Consider the following 18753-nt stretch of genomic DNA (forward strand, 5'->3'; position numbering starts at 1 on the left):
AAAAGAAAAAAAAAAAGAAAAAAAAAAACAAAAAAAAAAAAAAAAAAAAAAAAAAAAAAAAAAAAAAAAAAAAAAAAAAACCAAAAAAAAAAAAAAAAAAAAAAAACAAACAAACAAACAAAAAAAAACACCCAAAAAACCAAACAAAATTAAAGAAAAAAAAAACACTTTCAGGGAGTAGATTTAGGTTAAGCAACATTCAAGGATTTGCATGCAAGACTTTCACCACAGTGAACCATGAAGACATTAACACCATGATACATTAGATACACCAAATGTATTTATTTACTTAGAGCACAGAAAGAGCCAACTCTTCATTCCCAAAACAGTCATTCAGCAACTGTTAAAAATTAAGACTCTTCTAAAGTATCCAGGAACAGCATGTGTTGGTGTTGTTTGTTTGATTTTAATTGAAATATTTAGACATTTGGATTTTAAAGGAATGCCAGCAACCTTCAACTTACTGGTTGAAGTAAGTCCAAACCAAGTTACTTATCTCCTTAGCAGCTACAAACTGAGCATTGAACTTGTGAATGAACTCTCACATGAATTCAGATTGTGAGATCTGAGTTTGCTAAGCAGCTGGTCAATGCACAAAGTACAGCCCACCTGCCTGTCAGACCCAAATTCCTGTCCTCAGATGAAAACAGTCACGAAGAACAGCTCAGTCTGATACTAGGAATCTCAGCCCTGTTGAGACATAAGTTAATACCAATTGCAGAATAAACTCTGCTCAGTAAAAGGGATCTATTCACCTCTTTATAATGTCAATTGAACAGCTGTTAAAAGTGGTCCCTACTAAAGTTTGATGTGCCCATAATTTAGACAATTCTTCCAGATTTATGGACAACATCAGCTCTTAGGAATTAAATGTTTTCTATAGCTATGATGAAGAGGACAGCTGGAACAATAACATTGTATACAGAAGCACTACTCTCTCTTCTAAGATTTTGTTGTTTCAAGCTACAGAAATTACTCAGGTGATTTTTGTTAGAGAAAATGATTATTGCAGTCACTCTCATTGAAGAAGATTCAGACAGGTTTAGGTCTATTAACATGAAGGGTAAAAAAAGTAACTTATTAGGAATAAACATCTGGCAATAAGCTCCACTGAATTAAAAAAAAACTTTAGTAACAGACTGTAATTAAGAAATGCTGCAATTTTTTCAGTTTAAATGTAATTAAAACTTTTTTTAAACAATTCTTTCTTATAAAGATTACCACAAAATACTGAATCACTACAGCTGAAGAGAGCAAGTGAAATTTTTGAAGCGGCATTAAATTCTATTTAGGAAAAAAGTATTTCTAGAGTTTGCTACTTGGTGAAAAATAAGATCAACTCCCCTAGAGAAACTGAATCTAAACTGTTAACTGAGAGTGCTGGTGGCTGGCATTGTTGCAGAGAAGTGGGTTTAGTGCTCTAAATCTGCACAGGAGACAATTTAATAAATATTGAAGTTATCAAGTTATGAAATAATCATGTGCTAAGAACACTTCTTGCAAAAATATGACAAGCATGTTACAGAGCTGTTGTTATTCAGACATAAAACCCACTTAGAGAAAGCACTTAGCAGAACCAGTTATACAGCTGGATGGCATTCACAGAGATACGATTTTTCCCTCCCAGATAAGCATTTAAGCACCTTAAGTAAGTGTCACACAGGCGGACTGGCTTAAATAGGTTCCAGCTACCTACAGGAGACAAGCAGCTCTCCTCTGCCATCTAATTTGATACATGCTGGGAGCACACATTGCAGTTAAAAAGAGTGAATATCCCATCAAACTAGCTTGACAGCCAATTTAGATATTCCAGCTTGATGGTTGTGCTTCAGATAATTTTGGCCTTCAGGTTGGAAGCAGTTCAGCAGGCTGAATATTCTACTATTTTCATTTCTGATAAGGCTACTGAGGTTGGTCTGGGTTTCCCTCACGACTGAAGTCCCATTTACATATGCTCCAAAACAATTCAGAAATCAAAAGAAAAGCTTTGCCTCTAGAACAGGCATAAATATAGTCATAAGGCTTCCTCAGTGTAATTACACCCCCCTGTTTAGAAGAAAATTTACTTAATTTCTTTATTTATCATTTCTTTTGATGGGAACTTTAGAAGGTCAAAGGGAGGAGTTTATTCATATCGTCTATGAAGGTATTCAGAATTTTTATCGTGGAGGGACTTGTTTCCTAGGTGATGCATGAAAAAAAAAAAATGAATTAAGTCGGATTCTTTAATCCAAAACTACAAAATCCTGAGGTTTCAACGTAAGGCCTTACACAGCTCATAAGAGGGAGCTTAAACCAAAACATAGAGGCAGGAGACAGAAAATCTATGCATATCAGTGATTAATTTTAAAAGGACATTCCAATGCATTTTTTCCACTGCATAATAAATTTGAAATTTTCACAAAACAAAATTATAACAATTTTTAAATTAATGGTAAAAAAGCAAGAAATATACTTTTCAAGGCTCATTTATAAACACACCAAGTAGAAGTAACCTGGGAAAGGAGTACTGCACTTCTTTCACACATGCTTGCACTCCCCAGATTACTATGCAATACTCTTCTGAAAAAATAAACATTGTGCCACATCTTCTTCCACTCTACTGATTTCTTTTTCATTACCCCATGCTCATGAACCATCTTAATTAAAGTTTATGATTATATGACAAAACATCCTCAACTTGGCTGAAAACTTTCAGCTAGAAACACAGCTTCTCATGATGCCTCCATTGTTGAAATTTTTATTCTAAGAGAAACTTAGAGTTCATACATCTTCCTTTTTTTTGCAGCCTAATCACCAAGTCCTGCTCTCCCCCAACTGATACACACCGGTATCACTTTCAAGTCTGCAGCTATTGATCTACTTTTCACCTACCCCAACAGTCTTCTAGTCTTCCAGTGCTTCCTCTGTTAATAAGTTATTATTTAGGTATCTATTCCTCATATTTCACAGCTATAATTCATTCTTGACATTATCCCAACCATTTTTATACTTGTTTTTCAATTAATTTACCTATATAAACACTTCAGGTTCTTTGTGGGATTGAATTATACCCGGTGATCATAACCTTTGTCCAATTCAAACACCGTAAATCCTTCAGCATTTGAGGAGTTTAGACAAATCTCAGCAAATAAGTGTGTTAAGGGTGAAAGTCTTTATTTTTTTCTGTTAACTAGATACCACAGGTAGAAGTTTCAATGTTGAGATAATACCATTACCAAGAGTAGCTCATGAACACAAGCAAAAAGAAGTGATTCTTCTGTGGATTTTTAAAGCACTCAAAATAGATATGGATTTCAGAATATGCTATATATGCTTAAAAAAAAACAAATAACAACTGAGGTATCATGATGTGAAATACACCCAAAAGAACCACTTAAATATGGAGACCTTGAATACATCTTTCCATCTGGGTTTCACTGGATTTTCCTGATAGGTACTTGGAGAAAACAAGGCAAGCATCTCTAATTGCTTGCAGTCAGTAAGCTTACCTGAAAGCTCACACACACCACAGACTCCTGGGGAGGGATGAGGGGAAGGGGTGAGAATCAAAGAAAAAAAAATAAAAAAAAAATTAAAAAATTAAAAAAATAAACCTCATGGTTCAGATAAGAACTGTTTAACAACTGAAACAAAAATTTTTAAAAATATTACTCTAATAATTGTAACGACAAGGACAGAGAGGAAGAGAACCTATAAGAAAGAAGTGATGCACAATACAACTGCTCATCACACACTGACTGGTAATCGGTGACTCTCAGTAACTCCCCTCAGTTTACACACTGACCATGACATTCTGCAGTACAGAATATCCCTTTGGCCAGTCTGGGTCAGCTGTCCTAACTGTGCTTCCTCCCAGTTTCTTGTGCAGCTGCTCCCTGGCAGAGCATGGAACACTGGTAAGTCCTTGATTTGGAGCAGACCCTGCTCAGCAACATCTAAAACATCTGTGTGTCATCAACCTTATTCTCATTCTGAGCCCAAAACACAGCATAGTAACAGCTACAGGAAGAAAATAGACTCTATCCCAGCCAAAACCAGGATAAATTACATGGACTTAAGACTCTCTGAAATGTTCACCATTTTCAAGGCAATCTCTCAAGTCACCTCCATTTGCTCTGCTTTGGCTCACGCTGCCAACCAGTCTGTACGCATACAAACTGGGTCCCTTCTGGAAGAAACTCACACAAAAGGCACATCCTGCACATTCCTGTACCTGCTACTGACCACTCCAGCCACAGTGTAAGACAAAAACTAGTCTGAAGTAAAGCTCCCAAAACACGCAGAGAGGAACGCAGCGCGCTCAGCATCAGGAGTGCGGTCGCGTGGATCAGCTCCTGCGCTGGGTGCTGTGACGGTGGTGGCAGCTCCCTCCTTTCCCCTTGCCACTCCTCACCTCAGCAGAGCACTTAAAGCTTCCCTCAGCTTGGGAGCTCCTCAGCTTCCTTCTGCCGAACACCCAACAGTGACATCCTCTTCATCAATAGATCCTGAAAGGCTTTGAAGTCAGAGACTTTTATTGTCTTGCGTGCTCGCACTTCAGCAGCTTTGGGCCAGCATTCCTTTTGAAACATCCAACTCCAAACTGAACTGGGGTACATTTGAGATTAGAGGTTGGATGGAAAGAAAACCTTCCTACATCAGCATGACTGCTGCACAGAAATACATGCTAATAAGCTTTTAGTTTCATAATGAGTCAGTTAGCAGAGTATCTTTTTTCTATTACTTTCTTACATACAGGTGTCTAAACTCTGATTATGTTCTCTTCCAAGTATCAAAATCAGCTCTCTAAATTTAGTGCCAAGGTACAAATTAGGAAGCTGATTTCCCTCAGCTCCTCATACAGAAGAGACAGACAGACTCCTCCAGAGGGTAATTTTGATCATCATAAGAACTCCTACTTAATCACCATCCCAATATAGCTAAAAAGAAAATACAAAAACCTTTGCTTTGCAATTTTTTTTATTAAGATGATACATAGAAAAGTGATCACAAAAGAGGAAAAAAAATTTGAACTTATTGAAGCAAACAAAAAAAGGTAAGTCAGACAAAAATTACCTAATAATTGTGAAGAATGTTTCATTTCCCATCCTTAAACACACCCTATAAAACAGCTTCCTAAAGCAGTAAGAATAAATACTGGATGCAATTACAGCTTCAATATTTTGTTTTTTCAGCCTTCTCAAAGCACTAAATGCTTCTGTCTTCCAGGTGGTGAAGTGCATATTCCTCAGTACAGGGACAAATCCAGCTAGAGAAGGGAAATAATAAAAGAAAAAATAACACAAATAACCCTGCTGCTTAGTCTTCAGTGAAGTATGCTTCCAGTCCTTCCAGTTCTGTATCAGCTTTGGCATTTGAAGAGGTGGGAGTAGAACTTGAATTTATGCTTTCCTGAATATTATTTTTTTGTTGAAAGTTTCCCGAGTTATTGAATTCCTTCTTCGGTTCTCGACCACCACTTAACAGCTTCTGACTCTCTGTAAAGTACTGATTAGGATGATTCAAAGAAAACCCAATGTCATCAACCTGCACACAAAGGGAAAGGAACACCAAGTTATCACACTTATTTCTAAAAATCATTTTTTCATATTCAAGAATAGATTAATTAACAATTTAGTAAGTTCCAATTTCATTGAAGAAAAAGGCATCAGTTTGTAAATAATGTTTCAGTAAATGTTAGCATAATGCAAATCTTGTTTCATCAGAAATTTTCTTCCTTCATTGCAGAAATAAAATAACTTTGGCATATTCAAACATTATTTCACACTGTCTTTACTACAGTAAAGAAAAATAACACCCCAAAGCATCTAAAACACATAAGTAAAATGGCAACTCTTTAGAGATGAACCTACATCTTAATTGAATCTTAATCATCTGCATTGAACCTACATCTTAAAATGGACTTTCACCATCCAAAAAAGGGAGTGAGAGAGGTCTAGAGTGCAAATAAAAGTGAAAAATACTGCTAGAAGTTGTAGTGACTGCACTGTATAAATCTAGATCTTACGTATCAGTGTGAAACTGTAAATGGAAAAGGGGAACTTCATGTCTTTCCCTGTTTTCCCAGGAAGGCACAAATGCAATATTTACAAGGGAGTGAGCTAAGACAGAAGCCCAGAGATCAAGCTTATCCTTGCTCCATCAGTGCCACCATCAGCACCCTGACTCTAGATGCACACCCAGTACCACAGAACATTTAGTCTTCAGTGCAAAAAATACAGAAAACTAGCAGCAGATTTGTATTACTAGTTTTTACTTCAGCAGATGCATTCTTTCAACTCTGGAATTATTTGAAAAATGAACATTCAATTAATGCTCTTCAAATATTTCAAATCAAGAAAGGTTTCAGCTTTAAAAGGAAGCTATTCTGATGTAATGACCAAGAACCAGAGTTACAACTTTTGTATTTCTTTTGGGAGGCTCAGAAGTTGGAAATGCTTACTGTAAAAAGTGCTTTCACCGCCTATTCAAGGCAACCTGCACCTTTCATCTGCCTGTCAGTTCATGTGAATTCTGGGAATGTTTTAAAAAAAACACTGCTCTTAAAATACATTGGAAGACTTACCAAACATGGGGTACAACACACCATGGAAGACTAAGAGTCACATACCTGTTAATTTCTGCTCCCACTATATTCCTTTGTTCCCAGAAGGGAGTGGCCAATTCAGGCATAATAAGCAACTCTGCGCACACACTGAGTCTCCTGAGGACATACTGTGGCTAATTTAATATGCCAAACCCCATCAATTCAAATTTCAGCTGCTTGTGAATAATCATAAAGCAGAGGATCAGTGTGTGCTCTAAATGGAACCCTGATTAAATGCATTACCACTGCCTAGCTTAGCTCCATTAGAAAATGGTGACATGGATAACAAAATCTAATTCAGACATGAATTAGCAACTGTAGTCAGTGACCTTGCTTGAAAAATCTTAAAAAAGTAACAGTCCTAGCACTCTAATTTGGTATTCAAAGTCATAACAACCCAAAGTCATCACTGAATTTGATTTTGGTCTTATCTGGATGAGTTTCATCCAGCCAGCTTTCATCCATGCTCCAATTTTCATTACATGGGAACTAAATTTCTTCTTTACATGAAAAAAGCTTAAAAAGAAGTGATACAGTGAAAACCTGGCTTTCCTTTTAGAAGCTCTTAATGAGCTCTGGTTATTTTAACCTTAAAATCTCAGTTCTCTTCAGACCAATTTAAGAGTCACTTTGTATCTCTTAATCTTATTCTAAAGTCTTCCCTCCCCAACAGTCTGAAAAAAGCTGTAGAAGCAGCTCATTGTATGAAAGGAGCCTACAACCATGTTTTCAAAGGTGACTGATGGTATTTGTGAACTTTAATTTGTGGGTTTTTAAAAGTTATTTATGGGTTGTTAGTTGAAATTGTTGTATGATTCCATGTACCATTTTTTCCTTTTCAAACTCGAATGCCAGTTAAATAAAAATCTATCAGATGAAGCTTAGACAACTCTTAATTAGAAGAATTCCACCCATGAAAACCATCAAATTTTTGTGAGAGCCTTAAAAGAGAAGGGGGAAGATTTTTTCATTATCTTCATTTGTGATATAGTGATATAGAAAGAATTCTGTTCTCTGTAATTTTCAACAGGGTTCAGCAAGCATTCCTTTTAATAAAAATATTCTACTCTGGCTGGAAATTCACAAGAAATTTGAACAAAAAAATGGAAGTATTTTTTTACATTAAAATGCTCACACAACTTTATGCAAGTTTTACAATGTTTTTAAGTAATATAGAACAAATCACAATAATTTTAAAAGCCTCATCATTAACTTTGCTGTAAGTTAGCTGAGACTTACTACAAGAAACAGAGAAAGTAGATTTCTCGAACAGAAACAGCTTTCAGACCGGCACTTCAGACACAACTGTATAATCCATCTGAGTAGGTGATACTGACACAAGACTTTTTTTGGATTCAGCATATTTTGCACATACTGGCTCTCATACAAACTCCAGTTTAATATTCTGCTACAGCAAATACTGTTTTGAAAATCCTGAAATAATCGTTTTGAAGCTGTAACATCCTTGGACTTTAACCAAGAACTTTCAAAATGACAGCTGATATTAGAGAAAATGCATGTGGAGCAATCATGGTACTACAGCTTTCCTTTTGCACACTTACTAAAGAGTTAACAAATTGCCTACATGTATCTTAGCTCCTGCCAGGTCCATGCATTGGGCCACAAAAATGATGTCTGCTTTTGTTCTTGGTTGTAAAAAAGTGCAACCAAAGTTCAGGAGAGGTGTAGCACTAATGTTCATAAGCCCAGGTAAGAGAGCATCAGCTTTTTGATAGCCCACACTATTTGAACACAGCACTGAAGTGCAAGGACACAGCCCCCACCACTACCCCCCAAAAATGTATCTCAACAAGAATGAGACACTCTAATCCAGCCGCATGCATCAGCACAGTCTTGGTGCCAAGCACTAGACTACTGAAGCTGACCCTGTGAACTTAGAGAAACAAAATCTTTAACAAGTCTCTGTTACAAAGTCATTCATAGCCAATCTTGCCCACATATACACCATAACTTTTAAGAATTGAATGCAACACCAACAGCTCTTCCCAATACAAAACAAACAATTTCTTGGTAAAATTTTTACATAATTTAGAATTCTCCATGTGAGCAAATCCATTACTTCCATGAAAATTTTACTTAAGATTGTTCCCCTGCTCAAAGAAACAATCAAAGTTATGCTAATTGATTCTTCTGAAATTTCCTTCAATCAAATACTCTGCTAGTGATATACAGGAAAGCAAAGGTTTGATTGCAAGTAAAGGTCACATAAAAGCTTCAGAGACATATCTTTTACCTCCTATAGGAAAAAAAATTAAAATAATAAAGCATATAGTTGTAGAACAGAAAAATCAGTCCAAGGAGGCTAGTAACAAGTTGAGCAGCTAAATTCTGTAAAAAAATTGCCATCATAAGCATGTGCCATTCAAACTACAGGGTCTGTGTATTTTGCTTTCTCTCACTGAAATAATATCAAGAGCAAAGCAGAAAGACGATTGTGAGTGCAAGCAGAGATATTTATGCGAGTGCAAGCAGCAAAGACGTTCATCATACAATAAAATTGATAAAAAATAATGCTTTTCTGGAATTTCCTATAGAAGAATGGAAAGACAGCTTTCCTAAAATGCATAGTACTGATTTATCTTTTGATGAATGTTGACCTTGGGGTCTACAGTCATCTTGAGAAAATATTATTTCTACTGACATAAGTGTCACCTAAATTTAAAATTGTATATTATTTTGAATTTCCTTCCAGATTAGTAGACTTTTTCTCACATTTTCTAAGACCATAAGACAAAGTGTTCTTTCAAAATACAGCTGCCAAAGCAACACTGGACACAGGCTCAGGGTACACCTTTGCTATACATTCATGCATATGACTGCTGGAAATATGTGAAGATGAACAGTTCCACTTAAATCAATTGTGAAAACCAGTACGAACAAAAAGTCAGTGGTAAATGCCTCTGGGTGGGTCATCTAATCCTCATCCATATCCTCAGTAAGGCTGTTCCACAGTCTGCTGTTTGAAAGGGATGCTTCCATTGTTTGGTTTGTGAAGAGAACAAAGCTATAAGAAGAGCTGTGCTTCACTGGGTTTTCTTTTTTTTGATGACAAGAAATCTTGAACCAGTGCAAAAACTGCTTCTTTGAATCAAGAAATCATACAGGAGTTGGAGTGTGACCATTTATTGTCTTAAAATTTGAGAAAATTTTAAGATAACTTTGTTTACAATTAAGCAAATGGGAAAGCTTTGAGAACGCTCATCTCGATTTAAAAAAATAATCACACAAGACTATAAATGTGAAAAAATACCAAATAAAAATTAACAAAAGGTACCATGAAAATGCTGGAAGATTAAATTAAAAGGTTTTAGATACTTTCCCTTTATTTTTTAAAGGTTTTTACGTGTTTTATCTAAACACATCAAACTTCATCAGTGTATTAAAGCCTACAAATTTGATTAAAAGCAGGATATTGAAAAAGCTAAATGACTTGAAATAGATAACATTCAACAATATTGACCTTTCTGGGAAGACAGCGTGATATTTTACAACATCTTGTAATACTGAGGGTATCAATAACATAAATGCAGAAAATTACAAAGGAATATTTGAAATTACTGAAAAGATAACTAACAAGGCTAATGATGGATGGGCAAACTGAAAACAGTCTCTGGGCTTCATTCATGATTTCCAAGGCCTTCCTCAAGACAAAGTGGGTGAGAACAAAGAGTAGTAGCTACTCACATCATGTGTCAGCTCGAAGTACTTCTGACAGGCCAGCTGGTAATGCATGCCCTTCACCAGCTCCAGCACCTGCACGGAGGGAGAGCAACGAGACACTCACAAGCAGAACACATTCAACTTACTGACACTTACAACAAGGTGTTCCAGGACAGCCCTGTACAACAGCTCCTGGACTTGCAGCACATGATACCTGTGAATCCTACAAATAACTGACAACATTTTGAAAAGCCCTGGCAACATTAAAAACAAGATAAAAACCACAGGAAGGTACGCCCGACCCTTAAAATGTAATTTCAGAACTCTTAACTTCAAGCATAAGTTGAATCTATATTTTGGTAATATCATTGTGACAGTTATTGTCAAACTATCATATTGCAACATCTCTTCTATAATTGCAGACATAAATCTAGCAATTCAAGTGGTTGAAGCATGAAGCAATCAAGGACATGATTTGTATTTTTATTTTCCACATTACCAGTTCATGCAGATGCACAGCAAAATACTACTGTGCTCCCATCAAGAAAATTTAATGCAAATCCTTTAGACAAGTATCTGTGAGAGGGGAATGCTTTTACCTTCAATCAGATTTGTCCTTTTAGAAATGAAGCTATTTCTAGTCAAGCTCAGCAGAATATGTGAGTGAATAGGCTGTTTTGAACACGTATTAGGAAAATCATGCCATCTTTTGTAAATACAATTTGCTTTCCAATTCTGCTTCAGGTAATCTCTTCTGTGCTGCATGAAGTCCCATTCTTATCACTACAATGCAATGCTGGTTGAAATATTTTAAAGTTTCATTACCTCCTCCCTCCTTTATAGAATCAAAATGTATGTTCTCTCTGCTTATCAAACAGAGAAAATTGCTGGAATTAAGAGATAGCCTCAGTGGAAGGAAAAATAGTTTTCAAGAAATGTTAATTTCAAGCCATTTCCCAAGGATGACCTTTGTGTCAAACACAGCAATATACAGCTTAAATCCCTGCTGTACTCATTATCGGATGCTGCCTTGTATTTATTGACAGATATATAAATAAATTACATTTGCTGAATGGATAAAAACAGCAACACACTGCCAGGAAAGTACTTAGCCCCATTATTTCTCTGTAATAGCCCAACTGATTACATTTCTATCCCTCTTGCCACCTCCTGTTAAACCTTCCGTAAAACACAAAGGCCAAAGCCAGCCAGGCAATGAAGTCTGAAATCTGCCACTATCTGTGTACATACATACAGTTCAATTTTTTTTTCCTCTCTCCTTGAAACTGACTGGAAAAATCAGTAGTTAAGGATTGAAAAACCTCATCTATTCTTAACAATTCCATTTCATATTGCCTTACATTTGCTTATTTGTTCCTTACAAATAATCTATGCCATACAAAAGAGCCACCTATTTTAAAGAAAATGCTAACCATGTTATATGTACATACTTTCTTAAAAAGTATTCTTCACCTAATATGGAGTAATTGTTAGAAGACCTATTTGTCTATTCACTACATTCTGTAGCATTCAGACCTGTCTAACCCGAATTTCCCAGTTGAAGTAAGTCAGCTCATTCAATCTAGTTCATAAACACTTAAGATTTTCTCAGAATTCTTCTTTATTTAATCAAGATTACATGTAATAAAATGATACAAATAAAAAGTTTTCTAAATTTAGGTGTAAATACATTTTAAATCTCAGAACCTTAATTGAGCAAACAAGCTCAGGTATGCACTAATTTTTAGTATAAACCCTAAGAGATTTAAAAAATTAGATATATGGAAGTTTCAACTGGCCACATCATGAAGGACCAGGTTCCCCTTCTGCATATATGAAAGGGAGGGGGAATAGGGCATATTTAACATATCTGAAAAGAACAACTTTAGAGATTAACTTGCTTTATCAGGGAAGAAGTTGCTAAGAGGAAACAAAAAAGGTTAAACAGTGCAATAGAATGAAGCCCAGCTAGAAGGGAGTCCTCTCTGTGTGACAAACTAACAATCCTCTTTTAAAATAAAACAGATTTACCATCCCTAATAAATATTATCTTTTCTACTACATTTCTGTCCATAAAGAAAGCAAGCTTGCAGCTGTTTTTCCCTAGTATTTCCCAGAAACAGACCTCCACTCAAAGCTTCATTCACAGCAGCAATCTTTTGCCTCTACGTTCATTAAGCCATTTACACTGCATTGCTTTATTTTGTAAGTAAAGGTACACACTCAAGGACTTTTCCTGTGAGTCCTTGTGTGTCTTTTTCTTTACTGCCATCTGCAACTTGCTTTTCTGATGTTGCTCTACTGAATGCTAATGAGGCTGAGATGATGTTTGGCAGATGCATGCAGCCACCTGCTTTTATAGATCCTCAGCACTCTAAGTAAAGATGCTGCATAGCAGGACAGTTGGGGCTCTATAATTATCCACTGTTACTTTCAACTTACTCAAAGTGAGTTTGGGTTTGGGGTTTTTTACGTTGCAGAATTAACTTATAATGAAAATCTTTCTACTATAGACTCAGTCATGTGTGATTAATTTCCAACTTTTCCTGGAAACTTTCTTTAGCTGCACAGGAAAAGATTTTTACAGACAGCAATAACCTAAAACTTTTAAAATATTATAACAATAGGGAGAGTGTTACATTTTTTTCCATTTGTGGTGGGTTTTTTGTGCAGGTTTGGCAGTTTTTTGTTTGGCATTTTGATGGGATTTTTTTCATTCATAGAAACATATATCCTGTATCAGAGGCCTAGGCACAGACTGCTTTATTTATTTCCATCTCTGTGAAGAATTTCCAACTAAATCTGTTGAAGAATACACAAAGTTCAGTGAGTGACTTAATCAAAACCTTTAATTTAACCCAGTTATAGGAAAAAAAATTAAGAGAAAAATTCTACTAGAAAGAACAAGCCTTCTTTAGAAGTTATCTGCTGTTCACCAACATAAGTATTTTTCCCTAAAATGCTTTTACTCCTAGTAGGAAAGCAAAAAGAACTAGTCTAGACTCTCTGTTTCTCCTGTTAGCAGAACCAGAAATTTTTACTACTTTTTGCTTTTGCTATTGTTATTGACATGATTTGGGAAGAAGGTAATTTCTGCAACAAAACTTTCTGAAACAAATAATAGATATTTTGAACAAACTAATTCAAAGCCTGTAGTTTCTCTGTATGTAAGATGCAGGCAACACATTACAGTGCATTTAGTACAGCATCACAACAGACGTATTCACAGAATCATAAAATGGTCTGAGTTGGAAGGGACCTTAAAGATCATCTAGTTCAGACCCACCTGCCATGGATGGAGACACCTTTCACTAGGCCAGACTGCTCAATGTCCCATCCAGCCTGGTCTTGAACACTTCCTGGGATGGGACATCCACAAATTCTCTGGACAACCTGTTCAGTGACTCATCATCCTCACAGTAAAAAATTTCTTCCTTATATCTAATCTAAACCTCCCACTCTTTCAATCTGAAGTAATTTCTCCTTGTCCTGTCACTACATGCACTTGTTCAATGTCTCATACATAAAAACATATCTTAACGTATTATTTCATCTTTATATTATTCAAATTGATTAGCTGATTTCATTAGGATTTTTACCTAATTAGTAGTATACCAGAGAGAGAAATGAAAAATTAGACACTATAAATTCAAATGCTATGCACTTACACATCCACACATCAGATCCTCACCTAATGCTTCTTTCTCCAATAAGCATTTTAAAAAAACCCAAAAACCTACTATCACGAATGTACACTAACCTAAGGAAAATGTGAAATTAATACAAGTTAAATAATTCAGGGATAATCAGGGATAACTCTCTGCCTCAAGCACTTTGATAACTAGGCAATACCTGTATCGTCTGCTGCATTACTTTGAGATGATTACTTCAGCAGGTACAATCCTAGACAAGATACAGCCTCAGAAAACCTAGACTGGAACAACAGGTTGGATCCAAATACTTCATAGCAAGCAGATTCATATATTCAAATACTTTGATCCCTGTTTTCATTACTGACAGCACTACAAATGAATGCAATGAAAGCAGTCTAATGCTCAGACTGACTACTGAAGTCACATGAGGTCTGGCAGTATTTGCTCTTTACCATCATCACATCATTCCCTTTTCATACCCACTCTTGTGAAAAAGACCTTTAGGATGGGGTTTGTTCCTACCACACAGCAATCAAATGCTTTATCTGAATTGGAAAAACTCAGAAACTTTATGAACCTTAAAAGAAAGAATGCATGTCAAGAGTATGTACAGCCCCAGAAACAGAAGGCTGAGAACAACACTGGAAAACTGAGCACCTTGGGTAAAACCACAGCCACTAGGGCTAGTCACTAACCCCCACTGTGGCTCACATAACAGCCACGAGGAACAAGCTTCAAAGTCAAGGAAGGGCTTTGCTTGTGGGTTTGAAGGGAAGACATGAGTACTCTAACCAAAAGATTAAAATCCCAGCGGGGGACCAATTAATCAGTGCATAGCTAAATTCAAAATAGATGTTTGCAAAATTATGAGTCATTCCCAGAATTTTGGAACAGAGCAAGGAACAAGCATAAGAGGACCTGAGCCCTGGAAAAAACATGCTTTTTATTGAAATACATAGCTAAAAGGTCAAGCTCCAAACCATTCATTAAAAACAGGTATCTACCATTTTGTAAGGGAGCTCTTGTTGGACCTGGAGTTAACAGGAAGTCTAAGAGTCAAAGGGAATGGCTTGAATGAATGCCAGTCTAGTTACATGAGACAACTGCATGATTGGTAAAACATCCACCCCTAATATCTATTCACAGAACTAAAGGAAAAAAACATTTCTGATACTCAGGAACCACCATCAACATCAGAGAAGAGTCCTAAAAGCCCTGTCTGGACTGAAGGATCCTGAACTCTTCTTAGTCACACAAACATTACTGGACCATGAAAACAGAGCAAAAAGGAGGGGCAGAAATAACGACAACTTGGAGACTGACGGCAACTATTTCTCTTCCTCTTCTCCCACTGGATATCTCAAAGACTGTCTGATGTAAAAGCTTAATTTCTCAGAAGGCAGGCACAGCCAACATTTTATTTTACATTATTTTATGTTATTTTCATTAGATTTTGCATGGAGAGTGTGGGGTTTTTTGTTTAACACTAGGAGTGGACACTGAAGAGCCCTTTACCTTAATTGCACTTAAATACCACAAAAGTCACGAACAGGACAACATCAATTTCTGGGCAAAAAAGATGTTGATGGAGACAGTTTTTCTTAGATACTTTTGATAAAAAAATATAAGACTGCTAGTGAATCCAAATTCTACTTTGCAAAAAAAAAAAAAAAAAAAAAACCAAACAAAAACCCCTAAACACATCATGCACAAACAAAAATAAAACCACAATTCACATTAAATATGAAAACACAGTCTTACTGTGCAAATTCACTGAAGAAATAACCTCTACTAAGTCCTACCCACTTATACAGCGAGGCCTCTAAGCCAGTAAATCCCCACCAATCTTTCCAATGATTAGCAGGATAAAAAATCCTAGACCAGCATCAATTCTTGATATAGATAAAGGAAAAAAGCCAAAGGAAAGTATCTCTAGGGTCTGTCAGATATATAGATGATTATTGATATGAACCAGAAGAAAACAGGGAAAAAATGTAAAAGGAAAAAACACTCCTATAGTGAACAGCAAACTCTAAAACTATTTGATTTGTATCTTAATTAATCCTTCCAAGGGAGACTGCTTTAAGTGGAACTTTTGCATTCTTTTCCATTTGGTACAAGTCTGTTGATGCCTAACAAACAATGGTGACATTCCACATGAACTAAAGACAAGAACTTAAAGCAGGTTTTTCCTAGGACCTAAAGCAGGTTCCAGCCAGTTAATACACAGAACTGTTTGGTCTCAGCTTAAATGTCACCTCTTCTTTCAGTGAAAACGATGACAACCTCTTACTGCCTTAAGCTCTTGCTAGAGAATGCGGTGGGAGACACAGTTCTTCAGCACACATCTCAAAGTTCCAATCCCCACATTGTTTTTGCTATATAAGATAGATTTTCAATATAAGTTTACATTTTTTAAAAGCTGATAAAAATTTCTGCTTTATTTCATTAGGTGTTTTATGTGCTTTTGATGTTCAGAGGAAGTTAGCACAACAGATAATGAGGAATGTATGGGTTTTAGAAGTTTATTATAGAAAATAATTACATTTGTGTAATGACTACACAGTAGTCATCCACAAGTCATTACAAGAATAAAAATAAATTCTCTAAAACACTGCCAGATTCATTTAAACTTCTTTTCTAATCACAGTACAGTAAAACAAAGCATAAAAATTTCTGGATTGTATCCACTATTGGAATAAACCTCCTCACAATATTAAACAATGAAAGGTGGTGACAAGAATCATCACATCAGTGGGAGCATTGCAGCCAGAAAGCCAAAATTCTGGTATAAAACCTTTATAAGAAGAAATATTTCACAATACATAGTGACAAATTGCATATGGCATTCCTACACAAATAGAAAGTAAAATTGAAAAGCAGTACCTTATTAATGAAAGTGTCAAGCAAAATATGCCTTACCTGAGCTATTCCACTGGGAGGGATCTTGTATGACTGCAGCTTTTGCTTCAGTAGCTCGGGATCACTGTGGCGGAATGGGCACCCTGGCAGTAAAAAATAAGCAAGCTCACAAACAAGGCTGTTTACTCAGGAGTTAGTGCAGTAAGGCACTCAAGAGACCAGCTAAGCTGTTCCTAATTGTCTAACAGCTTATTAATAGGAAAGTTAATTACCCATGTGTACAATTGCCTTTTTTTTTTCTCTTTAAATAATTACTTTACTGCAGAGTTATCAGGGCACCACAGGCTCAAGAGTCACATAAAATATCCCACCATAAAGAGGCCACAATTCTCATTCACTGACAGGAAAAGAGTTTAAGTTAGTTCCTTACTAATAATGACAGTGTTGGTACATTTAATAGCTGTGGAAAAAACCCAAGAAAATAAAAGTAATGAGTGTCAACTTGTCTTTAGAAGCATAGTCCCTTGTAAAAATACCACCTTGTAATAACTCAAAGTTCCACCACCTAAGTGGATTTTTTTTGTCCTAGAATAAGTTTTGAGACAACTGAATGAATGACTTAATATTAGCATAACAACAATGAAGCAAGTGTAGGTTTCCCATGTTTAGTCACACAGTTGTAGGAGTTTTTAAAATACCCTTGCAAACTTCAGACTTCCTGTATGATTGAGTTCCTATCTCAGAACACCTCTAATTGGTCATTTCTTAAAGCACCTGCACATTCAAAGTCTCTTTGAGTTGCATGACAACAGATGACAAAACTAGCAGCTATCAAGTCTGATCTAAAGAGAACAGTTCAAGACCACTATGGTCTGGAAAAAAAAACCAGAATAAAGGAGACTACAGGAAGGAATAACTTCTCTAGCCAAGAGATTCTGCTGTTTGTAAATGCTTGGGTTTTTCCCCTTAAGGATCTCACCATGATAATCCCCTTGACTTGGTGGATTGGACATGATAATCTTCATGCAGCTGTATGGGGTATAATCAGTCCTCTTTCCTTCTTGCCCATAGTTGTGGCGAATGCTGTAAGCATATCCTTTGTCAAACTGAATAAAAACAGAAGAATAAATTCTTATATACTGGGTCAGTAATTCTACCTTCTCTGCAAATAGAAATGTTGAATAACAAAAGAAATTTTCCAAACATACTCAAACTGAGGAAAATAAAAACCTAGTTGCTTGCTGCCATCTTTGAGTTTTATATTACACAAACTCGCATTTATACATAAATGTGCTTTACAGACACAACTCAAGAGAAATGTACAACTGCACTGATTTAAGGTCTTTTCAGCTGATTCTGTAATGGCTTTAAAGATAAGATGACATAAGGATCAAAATTTTGGACCCCACAGTATTAGTAAATGGAGAAAACAAGGTAATTTAAAATCTTTCAAAAATGTCCATCAATTGATTGCCTGATCAGGGGGGGAAAAAATAGAAATACAGATTTCTTTACTCAGGTTCATGCTCTTGTTCTCCCAAAGTATAGCATTACACCTAGACTTTGCTTCAGCACTGAAGTTCAATTCTTCAGATTATAAAATGAAGTATACTTTGCTTGTGTAAAAAAGGTTTTCTCTTATGTCTACCAACAGACTACCAACTCCTCCAATAAAATGAAATCTTCTAAAGGATATAGATGTAATCAAGCATTTATCTTTACAGCTGAGCACAAAGCTATCAATATATGATTTTAGATAAGTCCTGTGGAAACCATGCAATTACATGAGTTCATGTCATTTTTTACGTGGTAATAGGTGACATAAAATCTGTAGAGGAATCAGATTACTTAATATACAGATTCCATTAAATTGCATTAGCTACTGTAAGACATCAAGGAACATTTGTTCAAATAACATACTTCAAGTTCTAAAAAAAACAAATATGATAAAACAATGAAACATCATAT

At 35.9% G+C, this 18753-nt stretch overlaps 1 protein-coding gene across 1 annotated transcript in view; it reads right to left on the minus strand.

The window, feature by feature from the left end:
* Positions 1-4965: 4965 nt before the first annotated feature.
* Positions 4966-18753, minus strand: part of PRIM2 (DNA primase subunit 2) — an 89858-nt gene continuing 76070 nt past the window's right edge. The window contains exons 10-13 of the mRNA XM_041410633.1: positions 17765-17891; positions 16846-16928; positions 10295-10363; positions 4966-5529 (exon numbers count right to left, since the gene is read on the minus strand). Of these exons, the coding sequence (XP_041266567.1) occupies positions 5302-5529; positions 10295-10363; positions 16846-16928; positions 17765-17891 (507 nt within the window). The 3' untranslated portion in view covers positions 4966-5301. The remainder of the gene's footprint in view (positions 5530-10294; positions 10364-16845; positions 16929-17764; positions 17892-18753) is intronic.

This window comes from Onychostruthus taczanowskii, unplaced genomic scaffold, assembly GCF_017590055.1.
Source record: "Onychostruthus taczanowskii isolate IOZ18803 unplaced genomic scaffold, ASM1759005v1 scaffold33, whole genome shotgun sequence".
NCBI classification, from domain to species: Eukaryota; Metazoa; Chordata; class Aves; order Passeriformes; family Passeridae; genus Onychostruthus; species Onychostruthus taczanowskii.